General features: G+C 54.3%; 1 protein-coding gene across 1 annotated transcript; it reads left to right on the top strand.

Annotated features, from left to right (window-relative positions):
* Positions 1 to 1,266: 1,266 nt before the first annotated feature.
* On the top strand, positions 1,267 to 20,539 carry LOC102463817 (amine oxidase [copper-containing] 3). The gene is made up of 4 exons (XM_014574897.4): positions 1,267 to 3,143; positions 12,735 to 13,020; positions 17,894 to 18,023; positions 18,539 to 20,539. Exons 1-4 carry the CDS (start codon positions 1,574 to 1,576, stop codon positions 18,824 to 18,826), a joined length of 2,274 nt encoding a protein of 757 aa, XP_014430383.3. The 5' UTR covers positions 1,267 to 1,573; the 3' UTR covers positions 18,827 to 20,539.
* Positions 20,540 to 22,608: the final 2,069 nt, after the last annotated feature.

Genomic DNA, 22,608 nt, shown 5'->3' on the forward strand with positions numbered 1-22,608 from the left:
GGGGTGGAGCAGAGGCCTGAGATGAGGCATTTGCTGAATGCGGGTCTTAGGGACAGAAAAGGGCCATTTGCTTACATGGCAAACTGACTCTCAGCGGAGCTTGGGTTTGTACCTCCCCTGTGATCTAGTCAACGCAGCCTGAGTTTCCCCGCAGCTGCCCTGCCTTTGTGCACCAAATCCAGCTCAGAGCAGGCGATGGGTTATGTCCTGGAGGAAGGAGATTTTTGAGGGGTTGAGACTCTGCAGGGCTCTGACCCCGTCTGGCCCATCTTCAGCAACCTGCTTGCTGCACGTCGGTGAGGGGTACGCCCAGCCCCCCAGGAGGCGACTGGCTCTGGGATTGTTCCATAGCACACGGGAGGGCTGCAAAGAAAACTCTGTGTCTCTGTGTTTGTTTGTTCAGGGACCATCGCCGGGACCGCTGTGTGCTGTTACAGCATGCAAATGCTATTTCTAAAGGTACGCAGGGAATCGGAGAGCCCCACTGCGGTGCCATCCCCTCCCGGCAGCTCCTTACTCTGATTATTTATTGCAGAGAGCCCCAGGAACATGGCAAGCAAAGAGAGTCCCTACTCCCCGTGGGCCCAGACCAGCCCTCAGCATTCCCTGTAAGCTGAGCGCTCGGGCAGCCACCCAGGAGAGATTCCAATGCCACCCCGCTGATTAGCAGCACGCCCACAGCCTCCCACAGCAGGTGTTTCTACTGCTGGTGCACATCTCTGCATGCCTCGGTGCAGGTAACACAATTTATTCCGCACCTGGGTGGAAAAAATGAGAGGGCACATTGCCGACCTTATGCCTGCCGGGTTGTCCCCCCAGTGAGCGTTCCAAGAGGGAGAATTCCCTGCGGTGTACCACACAGGGGGCGGGAACGGGGAATAGATATGGGAGTCACAGGGGGCGGGAATGGGGACTAGATATGGGAGTCACTCCTGGCAGAGCTAAGTTCCAGAACCAGGGCTGTTTGCCTGCAAACACCAAATAAAGGAGTCAGCAGAGCTTGTGGTGACACCAGAACAGGCACGAGAGACAGAGCCCAGACCCTTTGGCTGCAACCAAAGAAGTCACCATGCAGAGGAAGCAAGAGAGAGGGGAAGTCCCAGGCAAGGCTGCAGGAAAGCTCCTAAGAGAGCTGTAGCCAGCCTGGGAGGGATCAGATTACAGCATCTGGCAAAAAGCCCCTAGCAAACATCTCTCGTCTCCAAGGGCTCTGCTTTGTTGGCCAGAGCATTTTTTGGGGGTCCAGGCTTGCGTCTTCTAAAAGGACCCTCACGCCATCCCTGGCTCCAAGACCGCAGCATCTGTAACCCACCTCCCCAGGAGCCGGCCAGCAAGCGAGCGCTGTGCGGAGACAGCGGGTGCTGCTTCGGAAGCTGAGCCTGTGACTGGTCTGGAGACGCGGAGAAGGAGCCTTTTATGGTTTCCAGCAAACCTCCCGCGTCTTCCCACCACTTCTCCCTCCTCCAGCCCTGCACCTCCCCACACACCGACACAGACGTGGCCCGCAGAGGGCCGCCTGCCGCCGGCACGCCCGTTCCAGGAGGCCTCAGGAACTGGCTGTGAAGGCAGCAACATGAACCTGAAAACGGTCGTCATCCTCCTGGTTCTGGCGCTCGCCACAATATTCGCGCTGGTCTGGGTGCTGCTGACGAGAGGGAAGGCAGCCAGCTGTGAGTCCCAGCCCCCGAGCAGCCAGGGGGGAGAGCACGGGGACCAGAGCCTGGTCTTCGCCGATCTGACGCCAAAAGAAATGGTGGAGGTGGTGACATATCTCCACGACAACCTTGGGGTGTCCTTGGTAGATGCCTCTCAGGCAAACCCCTCTGATAACTGCATTTACTACGTCGACGTGCAGCTGCCCCCCAAGGCCGAGGTGCTGGCCTTCTTGGACCGTAATGGCAGCCAACCGGCTCGGCAGGCGCTGGCGGTGGTGTACTTCGGAAACCAATCAGATCCAAATATCACGGAGTACGTGGTGGGTCCCCTGCCCCGGCCGACGGCTCACCGGGACGTCACGGTGCGGAAATACGGCGGGAAGCTGCCGTACCACCGCCGGCCGGTGACGGAGAGGGAATACAAGAAGATCGACCTTTTCCTCCACCGGGAGTTCTCCAAAGCCCCACGCTTGCTCAGGGAGTGCTGTGAATACGATGGGACCAATTTTGTTACCTTCACCACGGTTCCCCGGGGGTTCCAGTCGGGTGATCGCGCCACATGGTTTGTTGTGTTCCAGAATGCGTACGGCAGGGGCTACTACCTGCACCCGGTGGGGCTGGAGATGCTGGTTAACCACAGCAGCCTGGACCTCTCCCAGTGGAGGGTAAGCCAAGTGTTCTACAACGGGAAGTACTACGAAGACATGGCGCAGCTGGAGAGCGGGTTCATTCAAGACAACGTGAACGACGTCAAAGTTAAAAAAGTCCGTCCGGAGGAGAAATATGGTTCCATGAGGCCCACAGGGACCCAATCCCTACCAGGCCCTTTGCCGTATCAGCCTCGTGGGCCCCGCTACTGCATCCATCATAATCATGTCCTTTTCCAGGCCTGGAGTTTCTCCTTCGGGATGGACGTGAACACAGGCCCGCGGCTGTTTGATATCCGGTTCAACGGAGAGAGGGTTGTCTATGAGCTGTCTCTCCAAGAAGCTCTTGCACTCTATGGCTCCAATTGTCCCGGAGGGATGGTGACGCGCTATATGGACGGGAGCTTTGGCATCGGGAAGCTGGCGTTTGAGCTGGTCCGAGGCGTTGACTGCCCCTACACAGCCACCTATGTGGACAGACACTATTTAGTCGAGTCGGAGACCCCTAAAGTGAATAAAAACGTCATGTGTGTTTTCGAACACAACACGGCCGTCCCGCTGCGGCGCCATTTCTCCAACACGGAGTCCCTATACTATGGGGGTCTGGTGAAATACGCGCTTGTTCTCAGGGCCATTTCCACGCTCCTAAACTATGACTACGTTTGGGACTTCATCTTCTACCAGAACGGAGCGATGGAAGTGAAAGTCCACGCCACGGGCTACATTAGCTCCTCCTTTCTCTACGGCGAGGGCACGGACTATGGCAGCCGGGTCGGGGAACACACTCTCGGGACAATGCACAACCACCTCATCAACTATAAGGTGGACTTGGATATTGGAGGTAGGTCTCTCTCTCTCTCGCTCTCCCCACGGCAGGCTTCTTGGTAGCTCTGGGGGGTAGGGGCGGCCCGAGGCGGGCTGCCGGCAGCTGGTGCCCCAGGCGGAATGCGCGATCAGCGCCCCCGCCTCCACAGCCCTCAATGGCTGACGTCATCATTGTGTGCCCCGTGTAATGCGGCACCCTAGGCGACGGCCGAGTTGGCCTATATGCATGGGCCGCCCCTGGTGGGGGACCACATTCTGGGCTGCACCTCTTGGAAGGAGCAGCCCAAGCCAGTGCAAAGGGGGCTTCTGCGGTCTGGGCTTGACCAGGGGCCTGCCCACCCCTCCGTGTAAAACAAACCTGAATGGAAAGCAGATTCCCACAGGCCAGGACCACTGCAGCCACATCCTGTCCCACTCCTGGCGCATTCCCCTGCCAGGTACTGAATGGGCAGGGGTAGCCATGACACTTGGGCTGGGATCTCCCCTCTATTTTGGCCTTGGAAAGGGTTCAGAAAAGGGCAACTACAATGATTAGGGGTTTGGAACGGGTCCCATATGAAGAGAGGCTAAAGCAACTGGGACTTTTCAGTTTAGAAAAGAGGAGACTGACGGGGGATATGATAGAGGTCTATAAAAGCATGAGTGGTGTGGAGAGGATGAATAAAGAAAAGTGATTCATTAGTTCCCATAATAGGACACCAAATGAAATTAATGGGTAGCAGGTTTAAAACTAATAAAAGAAAGTTCTTCTTCACACAGCGTGTAGTCAACCTGTGGAACTCCTTGCCACAGGAGGCTGTGAAGGCTAGGACTAGAACAGAGTTTAAAGAGAAGCTAGATAATTTCATGGAGGTTAGGTCCATAAAAGGCTACTAGCCAGGGGATAAAATGGTGTCCCTGGCCTCTGTTTGTCAGAGGCTGGAGAGGGATGGCAGGAGACAAATCGCTTGATCATTGTCTTCGGTCCATCCGCTCTGGGGCACCTGGTGCTGGCCACTGTCGGCAGACAGGATACTGGGCTAGATGGACCTTTGGTCTGACCCACTACGACCATTCTTACGTTCTTATGCTGTAGAAATGGGGCAAAGGAGCCGCATGCAGCCAAAAACTGGGGGCATGGGCCGTAAGCTTTGCATTATGGCTTGTCATTCAGGGAGCTGGCAAGGTCCCCTCCCCGTAAAGCGAACTGGAGGCTGGTGTGATTGAAAGGCCCAGAACCTCCCCAGAGCCGCCGATAGCGTGGAGCAGCCAGATTAAATCAGCAATCCTTTGGGAACGGTGCCCCCAGGAAGAACATCACACCCAGGGCGGCTTTAGGAATTGTTGACACCAACTCTGCTGGCGGCCTCCCACAGATCTTGGCTGCAACCACCTCCCTGGGGGAGGGGGGAGGGGAGAAAAAGGAGTTAGGTTAAACTCTCCCACATTAACTGCCCATGGGAATTCACGCCAACCTGTCGGGGGGCATGCACAGGGAACAGAGTATTGTATGTAACAGCCCTGCTTAGCGGGCTGTTCCCACTCTGGCACTCGAATGCAGAAGGTGGGGCCCTGCGAGATAGCCTCAAAATCTTGCCTTTACGGCAAGAAAGTTACAACCCCCCCCCCCAAATGTTAATAACCAGATTTTGGGGAATTTGCTGCCACCATCAAGTACTTTTTGATCCCTAAAAAACAGGGGCGAACACTTGAAACCACCCACAGGGGTACCCCGAGCTCTTTTGCCCCAAAAGAGCTTGGAAAAGAAAAGAGAAAAACAAGCTGTGGTCTCTGACCCCTCATTCGAAGGCCTGCAGATACACACAGGCAGACCGTCCAGGACACAAGAATCAAATTTATAGGAATCACTTTAAAAGAGTGATTTTTATTACAGAACAAAAGAGAAACTTGAGAAAGCTGACTTGGGTGCTAGATGTACAGAGCAACCAAGGAAAACAAATGAAAAACCAGAGGAAAAAAGTCTCAGCAGAAAGCTGGATGGTAGTAAACGGGGAGGGGAGGCAGAGAGTCACAGAGAACTGTTCAAACCAAAACACCAAATAAAGAAAAATTGCCCTGTACGTGACTGGATTCACATTTCCCTGGTACTCACTTCTCATTTTCTTTTTGTTCAGTCTGCTCCCATGCCCTGAATTCTGTTGGGGCATGGTAGTTCTGCCTGGGTTTAAATCATTCTGGCTGGCTGTGTCTACACTGGGCCACTTATTCCGGAAAATCAGCCGATTTTCCGGAATAAGCTGCGAGCTGTCTACACTGGCCCTTGAATTTCCGGAAAAGCAACGATGCTCTACTGTACAAAATCAGCCGCTATTCTGGAAAAACTATTCTGCTCCCGCTCGGGCATAAGTCCTTATTCCGGAACACTGTTCCGGAAAAGGGCCATTGTAGACAGCCCAGTAGTCTTTTCCAGAAAAAAGCCCCGATCGCGAAAATGACGCTTGGGGCTCTTTTCCGGAAAAGCGCGTCTACATTGGCCACAGATGCTTTTCCGGAAAAAGGGCTTTTCCGGAAAAGCAGCCTGCCAATGTAGATGCTCCTTTTCCGGAAAAACTGAAAACGGAATAGTATTCTGTTTTAAGCAGTTCCGGAAATTCATGCCAGTGTAGACACAGCCGCTGTGTCTAGACTGGCAAGTTTTTCCGCAAAATCATCTGCTTTTGCGGAAAAACTTGCCAGCTGTCTACACTGGCCACTTGAATTTCCGCAAAAGCACTGACGATCTCATGTAAGATTGTCAGTGCTTTTGCGGAAATGCTATGCTGCTCCTGTTCGGGCAAAAGTCTTTTTCCGAAAAACTTTTGAGCGAAAGGGCCAGTGTAGACAGCAGAGATTTGTTTTCTGCAAAAAAGCCCCGATCGCGAAAATGGCGATCGGGGCTTTTTTGCGGAAAAGCGCGTCTAGATTGGCCATGGACACTTTTCCGCAAAAAGTGCTTTTGCGGAAAAGCGTCCTGCCAATCTAGATGCGCTTTTCTAAAAATGCTTTTAACGGAAAACTTTTCCGTTAAAAGCATTTCTGGAAAATCATGCCAGTGTAGATATAGCCATCTGTGTCTCTCGACTCCTGGTGTAACTCTCCCCATGAAGAAAGCAGGCAGGGGACCTTTATTCAATTCAAATTCCAATCCTCTGTCTCCATTGGTTCTTCCGCCCCCCTGGAAGACACCTTTGCTAGCTACCGGAGTTAACCCTTTAGTCACCAGGTTATGGTCAGCCGTCCCCCTGTGCATGACAGCTCCAAAGGGGATGCTTGCAGGAACCAAACCCAGCTATTAGACCATGATATAGCATAGAAACCAGATTACTCTGCCCAGTGACTTTCTGCATGAACAGTGCCACGGGGCAAAATACAAACTGTGCATTAGTCACCTGCCAATAAAGCATCCAATTAACCAGAAGGTGGTGATTCAGTATCCTGATAGGTGTGAGCCCAAGCAAAGCATAGAATCCTAGTTCTGGATGGGACCGTGAGAGCTTTCAAGTTAAGGAAGTATGGATTGGATAAATGGACTGTAAGGTGGATAGAAAGCTGGCTAGATTATCAGGCCTAATGGGTAGTGATCAAGGGCTTGATGTCTGGTTGGCGGTCAGTTTCTAGTGGGATACCCCAAGGTTCGGTTCTAGGACCGGTTTTGTTCAACATCTTTATTAATGACCTGGATGAGGGGATGGATTGCACGCTAAGCCAGTTTGCGGATGACAAATTGGCTGGGGAAGACATAGATATGTTGGAGGGCAGGGATAGGGTCCTGAGTAACCGAGACAAATTGGAGGATCGGGCCAAAAGAAATCTGATGAGGTTCAACAAGGACGAGTGTAGAGTCCTGCACTTGGAATGGAAGAATCCCCAAGCATTGTTACAGGCTGGGGTCCAACTGGCTAAGTAGCAGTTCAGCGGAAAAGGACCCGGGGATTACAGTGGATGAGAAGCTGGATATGAGTCAATAGTGTGCCCTTGTAGCCAAGAGGGCTAATGGCGTATTAGGGTGCATTAGGAGGAGCATTGCCAGCAGATCCAGAGCAGTGATTATTCCCCTTTATTCAGCTCTGAGTATTCACATCTGGAGTATTGTGTCCAGTTCTGGGGCCCCCACTATAAAAAGGATGTGGACGCATTGGAGAGGGTCCAGGGGAGGGCAACCAAAATGATGAGGGGGATGGAGCACATGACCTATGAGGAGAGGCTGAGGGATTTGGGTTTGTTTAGTCTGCAGAAGAGAAGAGTGAGGGGGGATTTGAGAGCAGCCTTCAACTCCCTGAAGGGCGGTTCCAAAGAGGCTGTTCACAGTAGTGACAGATGGCAGAAAGAGGAGCAATGGGCTCAAGTTACAGTGGGAGAGGTCCAGGTTGGAGATTAGGAAAAACTATTTCCAGAGGAGGGTGGGGAAGCACTGGGATGGGTTCCCTAGGGAGAGGGTGGAATCTCCATCCCTCGAGGTTTTTAAGTCTCCGCTTGACATAGCTCTGGCTGGGATGGTTTAATTGGGGTTGGTCCTGCTTTGGGCAGGGGGCTGGACTCGATGACTCCTGAGATCTCTTCCAGCCCTGGGATTCTATAATTCCACTCATGGCAGGACCAGGCACCATCTAGATCATAGTTTCCCAAACTTTTTTGGCTGCAGAGCCCACACAGGGTTTTGAAAATTTGGTGGAGCCCTTAAAATATCGTGATTTTTAATTCATGAGGTACCCAAATAAACAGACAAAGTTCTGAAATTCTATTTTTTTTCTTATGTAGTTCTTACCCATTCTTTTTTCCTCAAGGAAACGATCAGCAAATGAGAAACAAAATGGGGATATGACATATGGGGATATGATAGAGGTCTATAAAATCATGAGTGGTGTGGAGAGGGCCGATAAAGAAAAGTTATTTATTAGTTCCCTAAATAGAAGAACTAGAGGACACCAAATGAAATTAATGGGTAGCAGGTTTCAAACTAATAAAAGAAAGTTCTTCTTCACACAGCGTGTAGTCAACCTGTGGAACTCCTTGCCAGAGGAGGCTGTGAAGGCTAGGACTATAGTAGAGTTTAAAGAGAAGCTAGATAATTTCATGGAGGTTAGGTCCATAAAAGGCTATTAGCCAGGGGATAAAATGGTGTCCTTGGCCTCTGTTTGTCAGAGGCTGGAGAGGGATGGCAGGAGACAAATCGCTTGATCATTGTCTTCGGTCCACCCTCTCTGGGGCACCTGGTGCTGGCCACTGTCGGCAGACAGGCTACTGGGCTAGATGGACCTTTGGTCTGACCCAGTACGGCCGCTCTTATGTTCTTATGTAAAATAACAGGGTCCTACAACTGTTATTAATATTTTCTCACGGAGCCCCTGGACCCACTGACGGAGCTCCAGGGCTTCACAGAGAACACTTTGGGAAACCCTGATCTAGACCATCCCTGGCAGACATGTGTCTAACCAGCTCCAGTGGTGGAGATTCCACAACTTACCTAGGCAATTTAAGCATCCCCTCAACAGGTCCCAGAGGCATTTTCAGCACTCTGGGGAAACCCTTCACCACAAGGAGTGTCAGACACACAGGAGAACGAGCAAGAAGTTGAAGTTTCAGATCCTTCCTGCCGTAGCATGACCTAGGGCAGGAAGAACGTAAGAACGGCCAGACTGGGTCAGACCAAAGGTCCATCTAGCCCAGTGTCCTGTCTGCCCACAGTGGCCAATGCCAGGTGCCCCAGAGGGAGTGAATACAACAGGGAATCATCAAGTGAGCCCTCCCCTGTCGCTCATTCCCAGCTTCTGACAAACAGTCTAGGGACACCATTCCTACCCATCCTGGCTAATAGTCATTGATGGACCTGTCCTCCATGAATGTATCTAGCTCTTTTAGGGTGTGTCTAGACTACATGCCTCCGTCGACGGAGGCACGTAGATTAGCCAGATCGGCAGAGGGAAATGAAGCTGCGATTAAAATAATCGCGGCTTCATTTAAATTTAAATGGCTGCCCCGCTCTGCCGATCAGCTGTTTGTCGGCAGATCGGGGCAGTCTGGACGCGCCGCGTCGACAAAGAAGCCTTTCTTGATCGGCACAGGTATGCCTCGTGAAACCAGGTTTACCTGTGCCGATCAAGAAGGGCTTCTTTGTCGGTGCGTCGCGTCCAGACTGCCCCGATCTGCCGACAAACAGCTGATCGGCAGAGCGGGGCAGCCATTTAAATTTAAATGAAGCCGCGATTATTTTAATCGCGGCTTCATTTCCCTCTGCCGATCTGGCTAATCTACATGCCTCCGTTGATGGAGGCATGTAGTTTAGACGTACCCTTAGTGAACCCTGTTAAAGTCCTGGCCTTCACAGCATCCTCTGGCAAGGAGTTCCACAGGTTGATTGAAGAAGTAGGTTTCAAGGGCAAATACCTCGGTGCCATGCAAGTCCTGTCAATAGTGTCATGCCCATGGAAGAGTTAACTTGTGAGAAGGCAGCAATTTTTGGAAGCCTTCAGTTCTGTCCCCTTGGCATCCTCAGCCAGCAAAAGTTTCTTCTGATGATGTAATGCTTCTACTTCCTGTTGCATTGGCTGCAAGCACTCGGTATTCTCCAGGGGAGTTGGCCTAACACTAAGCACCATGCTATATTCAGCTGTTAATTTTCTATCTTCTTTTCTGGACTTTTAAACTCTCTTGAGCCGAGAACAAGGGATCTGATAATTAAAACATGGGTCCTCTCAGCGAGGAGGGGTGGGGGCTCACCTCAAATCCACCCTTGACATTTCATGAGCCCCATAGGAGCATCTTAATATAATATACAGAGATATACCACCTCAAAGAGCTGAAAGGGACCTTGAGAGGTCATGGAATCCAGTCCCTTGCCCTCACAGCAGGACTAAGTACCACCCCTGACAGATTTGCCCAAGCTCCCTAAATAGTCCTCTCAAGGATTAAACTCACAATGCTGGATTTAACAGGCCAATACTCAAACCACTGAGCAATCCGTCCACTTACAAACCTGGGCGATTGACTATTGAATTAGAAGCGTGGCGGGTGCAGGCGTTAGCTGGCTGGCTGGTGGGACATATGAAAAAAAAGATGCACCTTTTACAGGGCTACTCCTCTACTCATGTCACAGACAGAGGGTGGCAGAAACATCGTTTAGAGGTGCACCAGGGTGAAAGTAGCTTAAATTTCTTACAGGTACCAAAGAGGGGCTCAGGGCAGGGGATTGGGGGGGTTGCTGTATAACAGTACCTGTAAGAAATGTGAGATAGAGTGTGTGTGTGTGGGGGGGGGGGGGAATGGCTCAGGGCAGAGGGCTGGGGTCAAGGGGGGCTCAGGACAGGGGGCTGGAGGGTGCAGGGCTCAGGGAAAGGAGAGTGAGGGTGCAAGCATCAGGGCAGGAGATTAGGTAGGTGTGCATAGGATGGAGCGTGGGATGGGGAAGCTCTGGACTGGGTGGTCCTGGTTGGTCACCCTGACCTGTGCTGCTTCAGTTCCCAGCCAAATGGGAGCTGTGAAGGCAGCACTCACAGGCATGGGCGGGGCAGGGGGGGACTGAAGGTGCAGGGGGTGCTGTGTCATTCCTGGGGTCCTAATCCAGAACCTCTGAGCTCTTGGCCCAGCATCTGGGATTGTGGCCGCCAGCCTTGCACAAGCCGATCCTGGTTGCCACTGGCCTTGTGCATCTTGATCCTGGCTGCTGCAGGCCCCGTGCACCCAGAGCTCTCCTGCCAGCTCTGCCTGCTGGGGTCCCAGCTGCTGATCCCGTGCACCTGGGGATTTGCTCTTAGCCTCAGCTCTAGGTCTGTGTGTGCGGGAAGGACAGGGGTAAGAGGTCTAGATCAGAGCCCTGACCACTTTCTTACCAGTACATCACACTGGGTGTACCCTCTAATTTTTTCATCCATGTGTGGAATACATTTTGTTCTGGGCGCCGAGGCATGTGCAGAAGTGCACCACCAGACCTTTCACCGGCTTACTTTCCCCTTTGGTGGTGCAGCTGCTGGAAGTGTGGCATGTTAATTTGGAACATGTTCGCTGGGTATTCAGCTCTGTGCAGTAAATCTGTTCCCTGTGCCAATTCCAAGTGCAGAGGGGGGAGAGCACCCTTTTTCCCAGGGAGTTACAGGGGAAAAGACCTTGCCCAGTATCCCACATGGCTGAAGAATGGAAATCAATGGGGCAAGGAGGAGTTTCCAAGTGGTTCGGGTGCACAGCAGGGTGGGTTGAGGACAGGGCAGGCCTTAGGCTTATAGGGCTGTGTAGGGCACCTGAAAATTTGGGGCACCACCAGGAAAAAACTCCTACACACCCAGTGGGTGCTGCAGTCTCCTAAAGAAGGAATCATATTCGCAGAGCCAAGCACGCCACGTTCAGTGGGAAGGAGAGGGTCCGGGGGTCTCCGCGGGGGACTGGGAGTTTCTGCAGGTGTTGCTAAGAGCAAGTCGGGTGGAGGGGCGCTGGTTTCATAACGCCGTGGAGGACCCCATAAGCCTTAAGGACAGCCCTACTTGGGGATCCTCCCGCTGATGAGCCAGTCCAGCAGAGACGTCTGGAATGGTTCGTGTCCCGACAGGCTGAGTGCGGGGGATGCGCCTCGTTCTGTAGTACTGTCCGTGTCTCCTTGTGGACAGGGGAGACTTTCCTCTGTTTGAGAGCTTTCGCGCCGTTCCCCATCGCGCCAGGTGAGCTGCCACTGTAGCCTAAGAACATAAGAACGGCCGTACTGGGTCAGACCAAAGGTCCATCTATCCCAGTAGCCTGTCTGCCGACAGTGGCCAGCGCCAGGTGCCCCAGAGAGGGTGGACCGAAGACAATGATCAGCGATTTGTCTCCTGCCATCTCTCTCCAGCCTCTGACAAACAGAGGCCAGGGACACCATTTTATCCCCTGGCTAATAGCCTTTTATGGACCTAACCTCCATGAATTAATCTAGCTTCTCTTTAAACTCTGTTCTAGTCCTAGCCTTCACAGCCTCCTCTGGCAAGGAGTTCCGCAGGTTGACTACACACTGTGTGAAGAAGAACTTTCTTTTATTAGTTTTAATGAAAGTTGGGAACAGGCCAGGGTGCGATACAACCACAGGCGCAGGAACGAGAGGTGTGGGAAGAGGTGGGTGGGTGGGGGGAGAGTGCAGCACCCACATGCCACTCCATAGCCAAGGTCCTAGTGCCTAGTGCTCCACTCCTGGCCCTGTACCTACAGTCCCAGCTGCTGGCCTGTGCCTGGGATTCAAGGCTCTGCTCCTGGCCCCACATGTGGGGCCCTGGCTGTCTTCAGCCCCGTACCTGGGGCTCTGTATGTGGGGCTCTGGCTACCGCTTCTGGCTTCTGGTTGCCACTGGCCCCGTGCTCAGAGTTCTGGGCACAGCTCTGCAGCTGGAGTCCACGTGCAGGGTCCCACCAGCCCCACACAGGGAGCTTTGCTCCCGCCCCACAGGCAGACTCCCAGCCTTGGCCTCCTTAACCCTGCTTGCGTTTCCCACAGCCCCACTCCGGCCCCAGCTCTGGAGGGTGGAGGGGTCGGACGGGACTTGGTGGGGAGAGGGGGTTGCACCAATGGCTTTCAACACCCCCACTGGAAAACCTGTGCCGGGGCCACTGACTGCTGGGGAAGGCCAGGTGGCCACGGGGTGCAGGTTCTCTGGGCTTTTGTCTTTGCCTGGCAGGACTAAAGAATTCTCTGGTGGCCCATGACATGACGTTCGATGCCGTGCAGGCTCCGTGGAGCCCGGAGCACCAGATCCACCGGCCACGCCTCACCAAGACAGTCCTGGACACCGAGGACAAGGCCGTGTTCCCGCTGCATTCCAAGATGCCCAGATACATCCACTTTGCCACCAACCTGGAAAACAAGTGGGGCCACCAGCGTGGCTACAGGATCCAGATCATCAGCTTTGCCGGGGACCACCTGCCAGAAGCCAGTTCCATGGAGCGGTCCATCAGCTGGGGGAGGTAGGGGTTTTCGCTTCGATTGAAATCAAGCAATTCCCACTTGTGCTTAAAGAACTGCCGCCCCTCTGGGTCAGTGCCCTGCGGGGACCACGAGCTGCAAAGGCAGGGTCAGCACCAGAGCTGATGCCAGATTTCGCCAGGCCCTCGGCAATGTGGGGAGGGATTAACTCCAGCTCCCCCCCCCACCCAAAGGGGTGGTACTATCTTCTACCAGCCAGCCCTCAGTGCTGCCCGGACTATGCTGTGCAGGGCTCTGGCGGAGATTTAAAGGACCCACGGTTCTAGATGCTGAAATAGTGGCTCAGAGCCAACTGCCCCATTCACTGCTTCCCCTCATCGGCAACCCTCCTGCTTCATGGCCTGAGCCAAACATTGCTAGCTCAGTAGTCGGGGAACCAGTTACTCCCTAGTTGCTCCATGGGGTTCCTTGCACCTTCCTGGGTTGGAGGGACTCTCCCGGCTGATGCCAAGAGAAAGGAGGGAATTCAGTGCTGCACCCAGTTTCCATCCGGCCTTGCTTGGGGGAGCCGTAATCCTATGTGATGATCGATGCACCAGCTGGATTATAGGCCTCCGAGCTCGCTCACCCAGGACAGGGGTCTCGTTGGGACAACAGAGGCGTGAGACACAGAGCAACGGAGCCAGAGCAGATGCAGACGTGGTGTGATCTCTGCAGATGCTGTTCCCTGCTCTGCCCTAGCTCAGCCTCTGCACGTCCTCCTGGTGCTGCTAGCCAGCTTCTCACCAGCAAGGAAAACCGCCAAAGGGAAAGGATGTAAATATCCCTGCGGCTCGCTCCCCCTCCCCGGCTCCACCCAGTTGCTGGAGCCTGGGGAGATGTGAGTGAAGATAAAAATAGATTTTAACAGGGTCCAGTCACAGCCCAGAGATGGAGAAATGAGGAGGGGCCCAGAGGAGGCTCAGCCCAGCTGTTTCGCTGATGACACAATCCCCAAAATATTTCAACCCCCCAATTCCCTTTCCACTGGGCCACGGCTCTTTGCTACGGTCGCCAGTCCTCCAGGTTTGTCCTGGCGTCTCCAGGAACCAAAGATCAATCTGTTGTTAAAAGTTACATCGGGGGATGAAATCTCCAGGAATTCGGCCACCCAAAGGTGGCAACCCTGTTCTTCGCTGACTTTCTCTCTGCTCTGTTTGGAGTGGGAAATCAGACAGGGCCATGCCGTAGATCTGGGCTGGGACTTGACCCAGGCCTATGGCATGAAGCACCGTAACTGGGTATTTTTGTGCCCATGGCAAAATATTAATTATGTGCCCCCTCTCCTCCAAATTAAAAAATGTTTCTAGTTTACTATTTTTTATTTACCTTTACTTCAACAAAATTATGAATCCACCAAAATCAAACTGAAAAAATCAACAGAAATGTATTAATTAGCATAGTAATATAACAAAAATAATTTTTCAATAATATTAGGAACATATTTTACGTAGATAATTAAAAAAAATAACAATCAGTAAATAAAATGTGATTCTTAGCAAACAATAATATAAATAAAGGAAACGTATAATACATGGCAAAATAAGAACATAAGAACATAAGAGCGGCCATACTGGGTCAGACCAAAGGTCCATCTAGCCCAGTATCCTGTCTGCTGACAGTGGCCAGCACCAGGTGCCCCAGAGAGGGTGGACCGAAGACAATGATCAAGCGATATGTCTCGTGCCATCTCTCTCCAGCCTCTGACAGACAGAGGCCAAGGACACCATTTTATCCCCAGGCTAGTAGACTTTTATGGACCTAACCTCCATGAAATTATCTAGCTTCTCTTTAAACTCTATTATAGTCCTAGCCTTCACAGCCTCCTCTGGCAAGGAGTTCCACAGGTTGACTACACGCTGTGTGAAGAAGAACTTTCTTTTATTAGTTTGAAACCTGCTACCCATTAATTTCATTTGGTGTCCTCTAGTTCTTCTATTTAGGGAACTAATAAATAACTTTTCTTTATCGGCCCTCTCCACACCACTCATGATTTTATAGACCTCTATCATATCCCCCCTCAGTCTCCGTTTTTCTAAACTGAAAAGTCCCGGTCGCTTTAACCTCTCCTCATATGGGATTCTAATACTTTTTATAACGTTGCTTTACGCGCCTTTACTGGGACTTAGCTTAGCCTGCATCATGCCCTTATTTTTACTTATTGCAGCTTATTATTTTTACTTATTAAGTCTTTGCGCCCCTGATTAGGATGCGCCTGTTACAGTACTGATGGCATGGCACAGCCCTGTCTGGTTATGCTTGGCCTTTCAAATGGAAGGGAAACGTGGCAGAATTGCTTCTCTGCGGCCCTTCGTTGGCTCGTAGCTGGAGCCAGACAAATTCAAGTGAGAAACGAGGGCTAGTTTCCCGCAATTTTCCCTGCGAATGAATTCCCAGGGTGGCAGAACTCTGCCTCGCGATGCCTTCCGACCAGGACTGGGGGCCTTTCTGAAGCTCTGAGGCTCGATACAGGAGTAACGGGGTGAAATTTAATGGCCAACCTATCCTGAAAAGGAGGGATAGGGTAGCTCTAATGGTCTCTCCAGGCCTGACAGGCTAGGAGTCAACCTGTGGAACTCCTTGCCTGAGGAGGTTGTGAAGGCCAGGACTATAACAGGGTTTAAAAGAGAACTAGATAAATTCATGGAGGTTAAGTCCATTAATGGCTATTAGCCAGGATGGGTAAGGAATGGTGTCCCCAGCCTCTGTTTGTCAGAGGGCGGAGATGGATGGCAGGAGAGAGATCGCTTGATCATTACTTGTTCAGTTCACTCCCTCTGGGGCACCTGGCATTGGCCACTGTGGGCAGACAGGACACTGGGCTGGATGGACCTTTGGTCTGACCCAGTGTGGCCGTTCTTATGTTCTTACGAGTCTCCATACCTGCAGGCAGTGTTGCTGTAGCCATGTCGGGCCCAGGATATGAGGGAGACAAGGCAGGTGAGGGCCAGGAAAGGGCATTGTCTCACCCATCTCGCCTCCCTGCGAAGCCAGATGGGCAGAAACGTTCACTAAGCGCCTGTACATTGAGTCTTGCTGCCTTGAACTCTGCAGTGGGGTGCCCATTGGGAGGCAGCTGTTGGCGTGGGGGCTCCCACGGCCCAGGTAGCCAGTGCTCTAGGCTCCTCTATGCAGCCCTCCACAGCGCACTCCAGAGCCGGGCCCTGTTCTCCGTTACTCATCTGTCTGCGCATGAGGGGGCTGCAGGGTTCCACAGCCCTCCCCTTTCGTATCCTCTCTCTTATCCATCCTCTCCCTTAAACCTCTCCCAGGGAGGAGCTAGACCAGCGGTCACCAACCAGTCGATCGGCACCGACTGGTAGATCTTGGAGCCTTTGGCAGGTGATCCTGACTGGTTTGGCCAGGAGGCTAGCAGGGGCCAGCACTTCAGCTGCCCCTCTCAGCACTGCCGTGCTGCTCCTGCCCTCTGCCTTGGAGCTGTCCTTCATCCCTGGGGGCCTGCTTGCTATGCAGAGCACAGGAAGAAGAGGAGGGGGAGCTGATGTCAGGGTGCCTCTCCCCACACCCTGTACCCCATCGTCACAGAGTGGTGGCGGGCAGGGATGGAGAGAGTTTACTGGCTGCTTTTGGGAGTGGTGCAGGGCCAGGGTAGGGGTGAGCCTGCCTTAGCCCCCCGCACCACCACCCAGAAGCCACCTGGGGTAAGCAGTGCCCAGCTGGAGCCTGCATTCCGAATCCTGGCCCCAGTCCTGAGCCTTTCCTGCACCCCAAGCCCCTGCCCTCCAAACTCCCTGAGTCTCCCTGCACCCTGACACTCCTCCTGCACCTCAACTCCCTGCCCCATGCTCAGCTCAGAATCCCTCCCACACTCCAAATCCTTTAGCCCAAGATCACAGTCTGCCTCCCGCTCCCCGCACTTCAGCCCTCTGCCCCCAGCCTGATAAAAGTGAGTGAGGATGGGGGCAGGAGGGAGGATGGAGTGAGCAGGGGCGGGGCCTTGGGGAAGGAGTGGGAAGGAGGCGGGGACAGAGTTTTTGGGTTTAAGGTGGATCCTGAATTGCACTTAAATTAAAAAAGTGATCTTGTGCTTTAAAAGGTTGGAGGCCACTGAGCTAGATGGTGCTGGGTCCTGCCGTGAGGGCAGGTGACCGGGCTCAATGGCCTCTCGAGGTCCCTTCCAGTTCCTGTGAGTCGATATTCCTGTTCCTTGGGGGTCTTCTCCTGGGTGCTCTCCATAGACAGCTGCCGTGCAAAGGGGGTCCCAGCCCAGCTGATGTGCAGGAGGGTGGATCGCTCGCACTCCACCCAGCGCCCTTTACAAACACATGGGCTGTGTCTAGACTGGCCAGTTTTTCCGGAAAATCAGCCGCTTTTCCGGAAAAACTTGCCAGCTGTCTATACTGGCCGCTTGAATTTCCGCAAAAGCACTGACTTCCTACTGTAAGAAATCCGTGCTTCTTGCGGAAATACTATGCTGCTCCCATTCGGGCAAAAGTCCCTTTTGCGCAAAACTTTTGCGTAAAAGAGCCGGTGTAGACAGCTCAGATTTGTTTTCCGCAAAAAAGCCCCGATCGCGAAAATGGCGATCGGGGCTTTTTTACGGAAAAGCGCGTCAAGATTGGCCACGGACGCTTTTCCGCAAAATGTGCTTTTGCGGAAAAGCGTCCGTGCCAATCTAGACGTGCTTTTCTGAAAATGCTTTTAACGGAAAACTTTTCCATTAAAAGCATTTCCGGAAAATCATGCCAGTCTAGATGTAGCCATGCTGTCTGAGCCTGGCACTCCCTTGGGGCAGAGAAGAGGGGGGCCTGGCCCAGGCTCATGAAGCAGAATTCAGGCGGCCAGGCTGCCAGCGCAGATGTGGTCGCCCAGGCATTGCAGAGAGCCAGTGAGTCTTTTCCCTCTGCCCGTTAGGTATAAACTGGCCGTCACCAAACGGAAAGAGGAGGAACCGACAAGTAGCAGCATCTACAACCAGAACGACCCCTGGACGCCCACCGTGGCCTTCGCTGACTTCATAAACAATGAGACCATCGTAAACGAGGTGAGCTGGGTTCTCCTTCCACCGGAGGGGGCGGGGGGACAGGGTGCAGGACAGACAGACAGACACACAGCAAGGCAGATGGGGAGTCCAGCCCACTGTGGGGATGGGGACACGCCCCTGATTGCTGGGGAAGGCTGGGGTCACGGCGTGGCAGCCCGGCTCCCCAGCCACCAGGGAGGGCTGGGGCCAGGGCTGCAGCACCGCAGCCTCGGCCCTCCAGGTGGCGAGGAAATATTGAGCTAGGGATGGGTGGGGCTTGGTTCCAGGGGCGGGGCCTCAGGCGGAAGGGGCGGGGCTGGAGCTCGCCTTCCCCAGCTGGGCCTTCCCATGGCGGGGGTAGACACCATGCTGGCTGGAAGAGTTCATGTCACAGCAGCAGGGTTATTCCCTGTGCGCGTTGAGGTGCCGGGTCATTGCTCCGTGGTCTGCCCCGGGCGTGGTCTCCTGGCTAGGAGTTCTTCTGACCACTAAAGGATGTTTCTCCTGACCCAGTGATGAGTCTCTTCCTCTTCCAGGACCTGGTTGCCTGGATTTCAGTTGGTTTCCTGCATGTCCCGCACTCGGAGGATGTCCCTAACACGGTGACAGTGGGGAATGGAGTCGGCTTTTTCCTGAGACCCTACAACTATTTCAACGAAGACCCCTCTAGTCACTCCGCTGATGGCGTCTATTTCAGAAGTGACCAGGACCTCAGCAGCTGTGAAGTCAGCCATCTTGCCTGCCTCTCCAAGTCGACGGCCTTGTGCTCACCAGTTCTGCCCCCATTCACCTACAGTGGCTTCCAGAACCAGACAGGGGCCTGAGCTGCGGACTGCAGGGGCCGGTAGGCGTGCGGGTGTTCGGCTGCTCCTTGAGGCCACGTGCCTGATCTGACGGACACCCGGAGATCGGTAGATGGGTTGTATTTAGTTGACACTGCTCACAAAAACGTCCGTGGAAGAACGTGTGCTCGCTCTGGCAGATAGGACGTGGCTGGCTTGCTCTGCTGCTGGACTGAAATCGATAACTATGCACTCCGGCCCGGCCAACGAGTTTGCAGGGCCCACGGCGGCGCGCCCCCACCTGGGGGCTCTGCTTCAGCTGCAAGTGCTGAGCTCCGACAGCACCACCCGTGCCGGGACGTGGAGCGGGCCCCGGGCCCTGCAGGGGTCCCACGGACACCCTCGGCCCCACCTCCAGGCACCCTGGAGTTCAGCGGTGACCAGGTCATGGAGTGCCGGGGAAGGGGGTCGGGGAGTGTACAGACACCCGGCATGGGGTCTTAGCCTGGAGCTTGGGCTGTGGCCTAGCCGGCAGAGTCTGGCTGGCTCGGGCAGCTTGGCCTGTGCAGCCGCTGGGGGCCTGAATTGCAGGGCTTTTCGCTCAGGCTGTAGCGGCTCCCATGCTGAGCTCCAGAAGTCCCCGGTTCAGTTCCGCCTGTCGGCTACACTGCCTAGAGCTGAGCTAGGTGACACCCCTGCAGCACCTCTACACAGCCCTGCCTTTCTCTGTGATTCTCTGTACATTTAGGCTGGATTTTCAAAGGAGCGCCGCTCCCATTTAGGCCTGAAATAAGCCGGTCAGAGGTTCCCTAATTGGGCACTGAATTCGTTGGACCACCTGGCCCTCTGTGTGCAGTTCAGCAAAAGGATTCTAGCTAGAGGGCAGCATGAGATTTCTCTGCATGCAGGCGGCTGCCTAGTGTGCATCATGCCAGCCACAGAATTGTGCGGGGCACCTTGTGGCTGGCCCCATCTCTAAAACCACAGGGATTAAGATGGAGCCTTGTGCGCTGGAATCTGTCACCAAACACGTGGCACCTCTATAGCAAAGAGGCGAGGTGGCTGCAGGCTGTCCTATTAAATACCAAGCAGGTGCTGTAGGCCTGCTCCTGGGGTTGTGCCAACAGCCCCCCCCCCCCCCCCCCCCTTGGGCAAAGTTGGAAAACTCTCAAGTTTCATTATAGTTTCAGTTTTGCTTAAACAGATACCTCATGACCTATATTCCTTCTTTTCCATCCATGGGTGGATATTTTTCCCATCCATGTGCGGAATAAAATTGTGTTAGATGCACCGAGGCATGTGCACTACCCGGCAAAACACAAATCTAGCTGTGGGGGCTCTGCTAATCAGCTGGCCGGCATTGGAATTTCTCCTGAGCAGCTGCACAAAAGCACCGCTTACAGGGCACACTGCTCGTGACCCGGCGCAGAGTTAAGCAAGTAAGGCACACACGCTAGGCACGCTCACTCGCCATGACCTGGCGTAGCTGTAAGCAAAACGTTCACTGCTAAGCAACTGTCGTCTTCTCTCAGGCCTATAAGGCATGCAGGTTGGCTGTGCCTTCCACACCGATTTGTATTTCCTGTAATGGTTCTGTATTGCTACTGGCTCTGGCTTAGGAGTATGTCAGTGAAAATATGACAGAGGTCAGTACCTCCACGTGTATTCAATAGTTACACATATGTCCACATTATACAATGCAGGAAAAGATGCGCTGTTAACAATGCACCTAATAAAAGGTAAGTTGCAGCAGCATCACTTGGAAGCGGTTTTTCAAAGTGTTCACGGCTTTCGAAATGTCTCCCATTGTGTGGCGCTGTAAGGCAGGGACTCAGCTTTTCCGATCTGTCCCCCTTTCGGGAGTCTGACGTGTCTCGGGTACCCCAAGTCCCACCTCATTTAAAACCGACTTGCTTACGAAAGATGCTCCCCCACATTCCGGCAGTTCCACCTCATGTTGACGGACTCGCGGTCGCACTCGTAGGTGGCCCAGTTCACTAGCCACTATGCTATGCTGCCAAATAACCCAGTAGTTTCAGGCCTTTTCCAAGAAGAGAGAAGTCTCCATCCTGGCTAATAAGCAGGGCTCCACAAATCCGCTCACCCACTCACCCGTGGCGAGTAGATTTTCACAGCTTGCGAGCTGTGACAGGGTGGAGCCGCCCCACGGCAGCGAGGGCGACCCGCCCCGCACTTCGACGTTGCCGACCCCCAGGCTGGTGTCCACAGGACACGTGATATGTATCTGCTGCTGCAATGCAGCCACTCTGGGGAGGTGCAAGGCAGTGGCCACAAGGGGCTGTTTAAAGTAGAAGAGTGAAGAGTGAGTTCTCGAACTCCAGCTGTGGGAGGAATATTTGACAGGCAGAGTAAGCTCTGGAAGGTGGGAGCCGCTCGCAGGTCCCGGCAGCGCTGCAGGGATGCTGCAGGTCCAACGTTAGCTCTGGGGGAGGCCTTCAGACTCGAGTAGCAGGCCTCTTCTTTCCAGCATCCGTCTCTTCCCCCCGGCGCTCCCCCCCACCCAGCATTGGGGTTACGGCCTCCCCCTCCAAGTCCTGCCTGTGAGGCCTCTTGGCTGGTGGCTTTTCCCTGTGCTGGGTCCCACCCTTGGCTGTCTCAGCAGGATTGCAGCTCTGACTCCGCTTCTCTGGCTCTCTCTGGCTGGCCTGGCTCTGCCCCCCACCTCAACTCTGGCCCCTGCTCTCTCCCTACCTCGGCCCCACTCGGTCTGACCCACGCAAATCCAGCTCACATGGAGGACGGAACATCCCCCCCCCCCCTCCATGCCCTTGATTCCCTAATTAGCCTGCTCAGCCTGTCAATCAGGCTGACGGGAGCTTTGGTCTCCGTTGTTCCTGGGGGCTGCCAATGTCAGGGTCCTGGTTTCCCATCCCCCCTCCTTTTGGTACCGGAGAGCTACGGAGTGTTAATGAGGGCCCACAGCCCCCTGACCACCCCTTCACCGAGTCAGTCAGAGGCCCTGCCCGGAAGGGAATTCAAAGAGCTGCCGTGTGAAACTGGCCCTCGTGTGGCTCCGTGTGTGACCGGCAGGCCTCTCCGTGTCCCTCTGTCCTGCTCTGTGGGGTGCTGAGGCTGGGAGGGTGGCGGCCTGGGAACAGGCCATCCGCCAGCTTTGAAATGCCTTTCCCCCGGCTGCTTCTGCCGTGCTCTGTTTGCTTGTGAGATCACAGCTGTGGCCGCCGTAACCAGTCGTGACCCCGCTAGCAGGGGGGGGAAGTGGCCGTCATGCGTGACGGCTGAACATCCCCCCCTTCCCCCGGGCTGGCCTGGCGTCCAGGCGCGGGAGAACCTCGTGTCCCAGGAGAAGGGGGATGGGGGGGGGGGGAATGGAGCTGGCTTAGCTCCCCACATGCGGATCCCCCCTCTGCTCTTCAGCGTTCACCCCTTTCCCAGCAGGGGGCGGCAGTCCAGCTGCTTGCGAGCTCTCCCATGCAGGGTTTGGGCGATCACGGCTGCCCTCTCTCGGGCTCACACCCAGTTGAATTCGTTAATGGGTTAAACGTTAAGTTTAACTGGTTACCTGATTAAGCGGGGCTGGGCGGGAGGGCCTGGTTGGGCCACAGTGGCCCCCCTCCCTCTGTGCCCCCCCCACCAAGGGTGGGGGCTGCTCCAGCCCGGCTTCTTCCGGCCCCACACAGGGCTTCTGGCTCCCACCCTGTAGGGGTGGTGGGGTGGGGTGGCTGGAGCAGCTCCCCTCCTGCACCAGGCCACGGGGAGAGGCTGCTCCCCTGGCACCGAATCCCCATTAACACCCCTCCCCTTGGGCTCCTGTTATTCCCCGTGCGGCAGTTTAGTGAACACAG

The sequence above is a fragment of the Pelodiscus sinensis genome, chromosome 29 (assembly GCF_052426305.1).
Source record: "Pelodiscus sinensis isolate ZL-2025 chromosome 29, ASM5242630v1, whole genome shotgun sequence".
Classification (NCBI taxonomy): Eukaryota; Metazoa; Chordata; order Testudines; family Trionychidae; genus Pelodiscus; species Pelodiscus sinensis.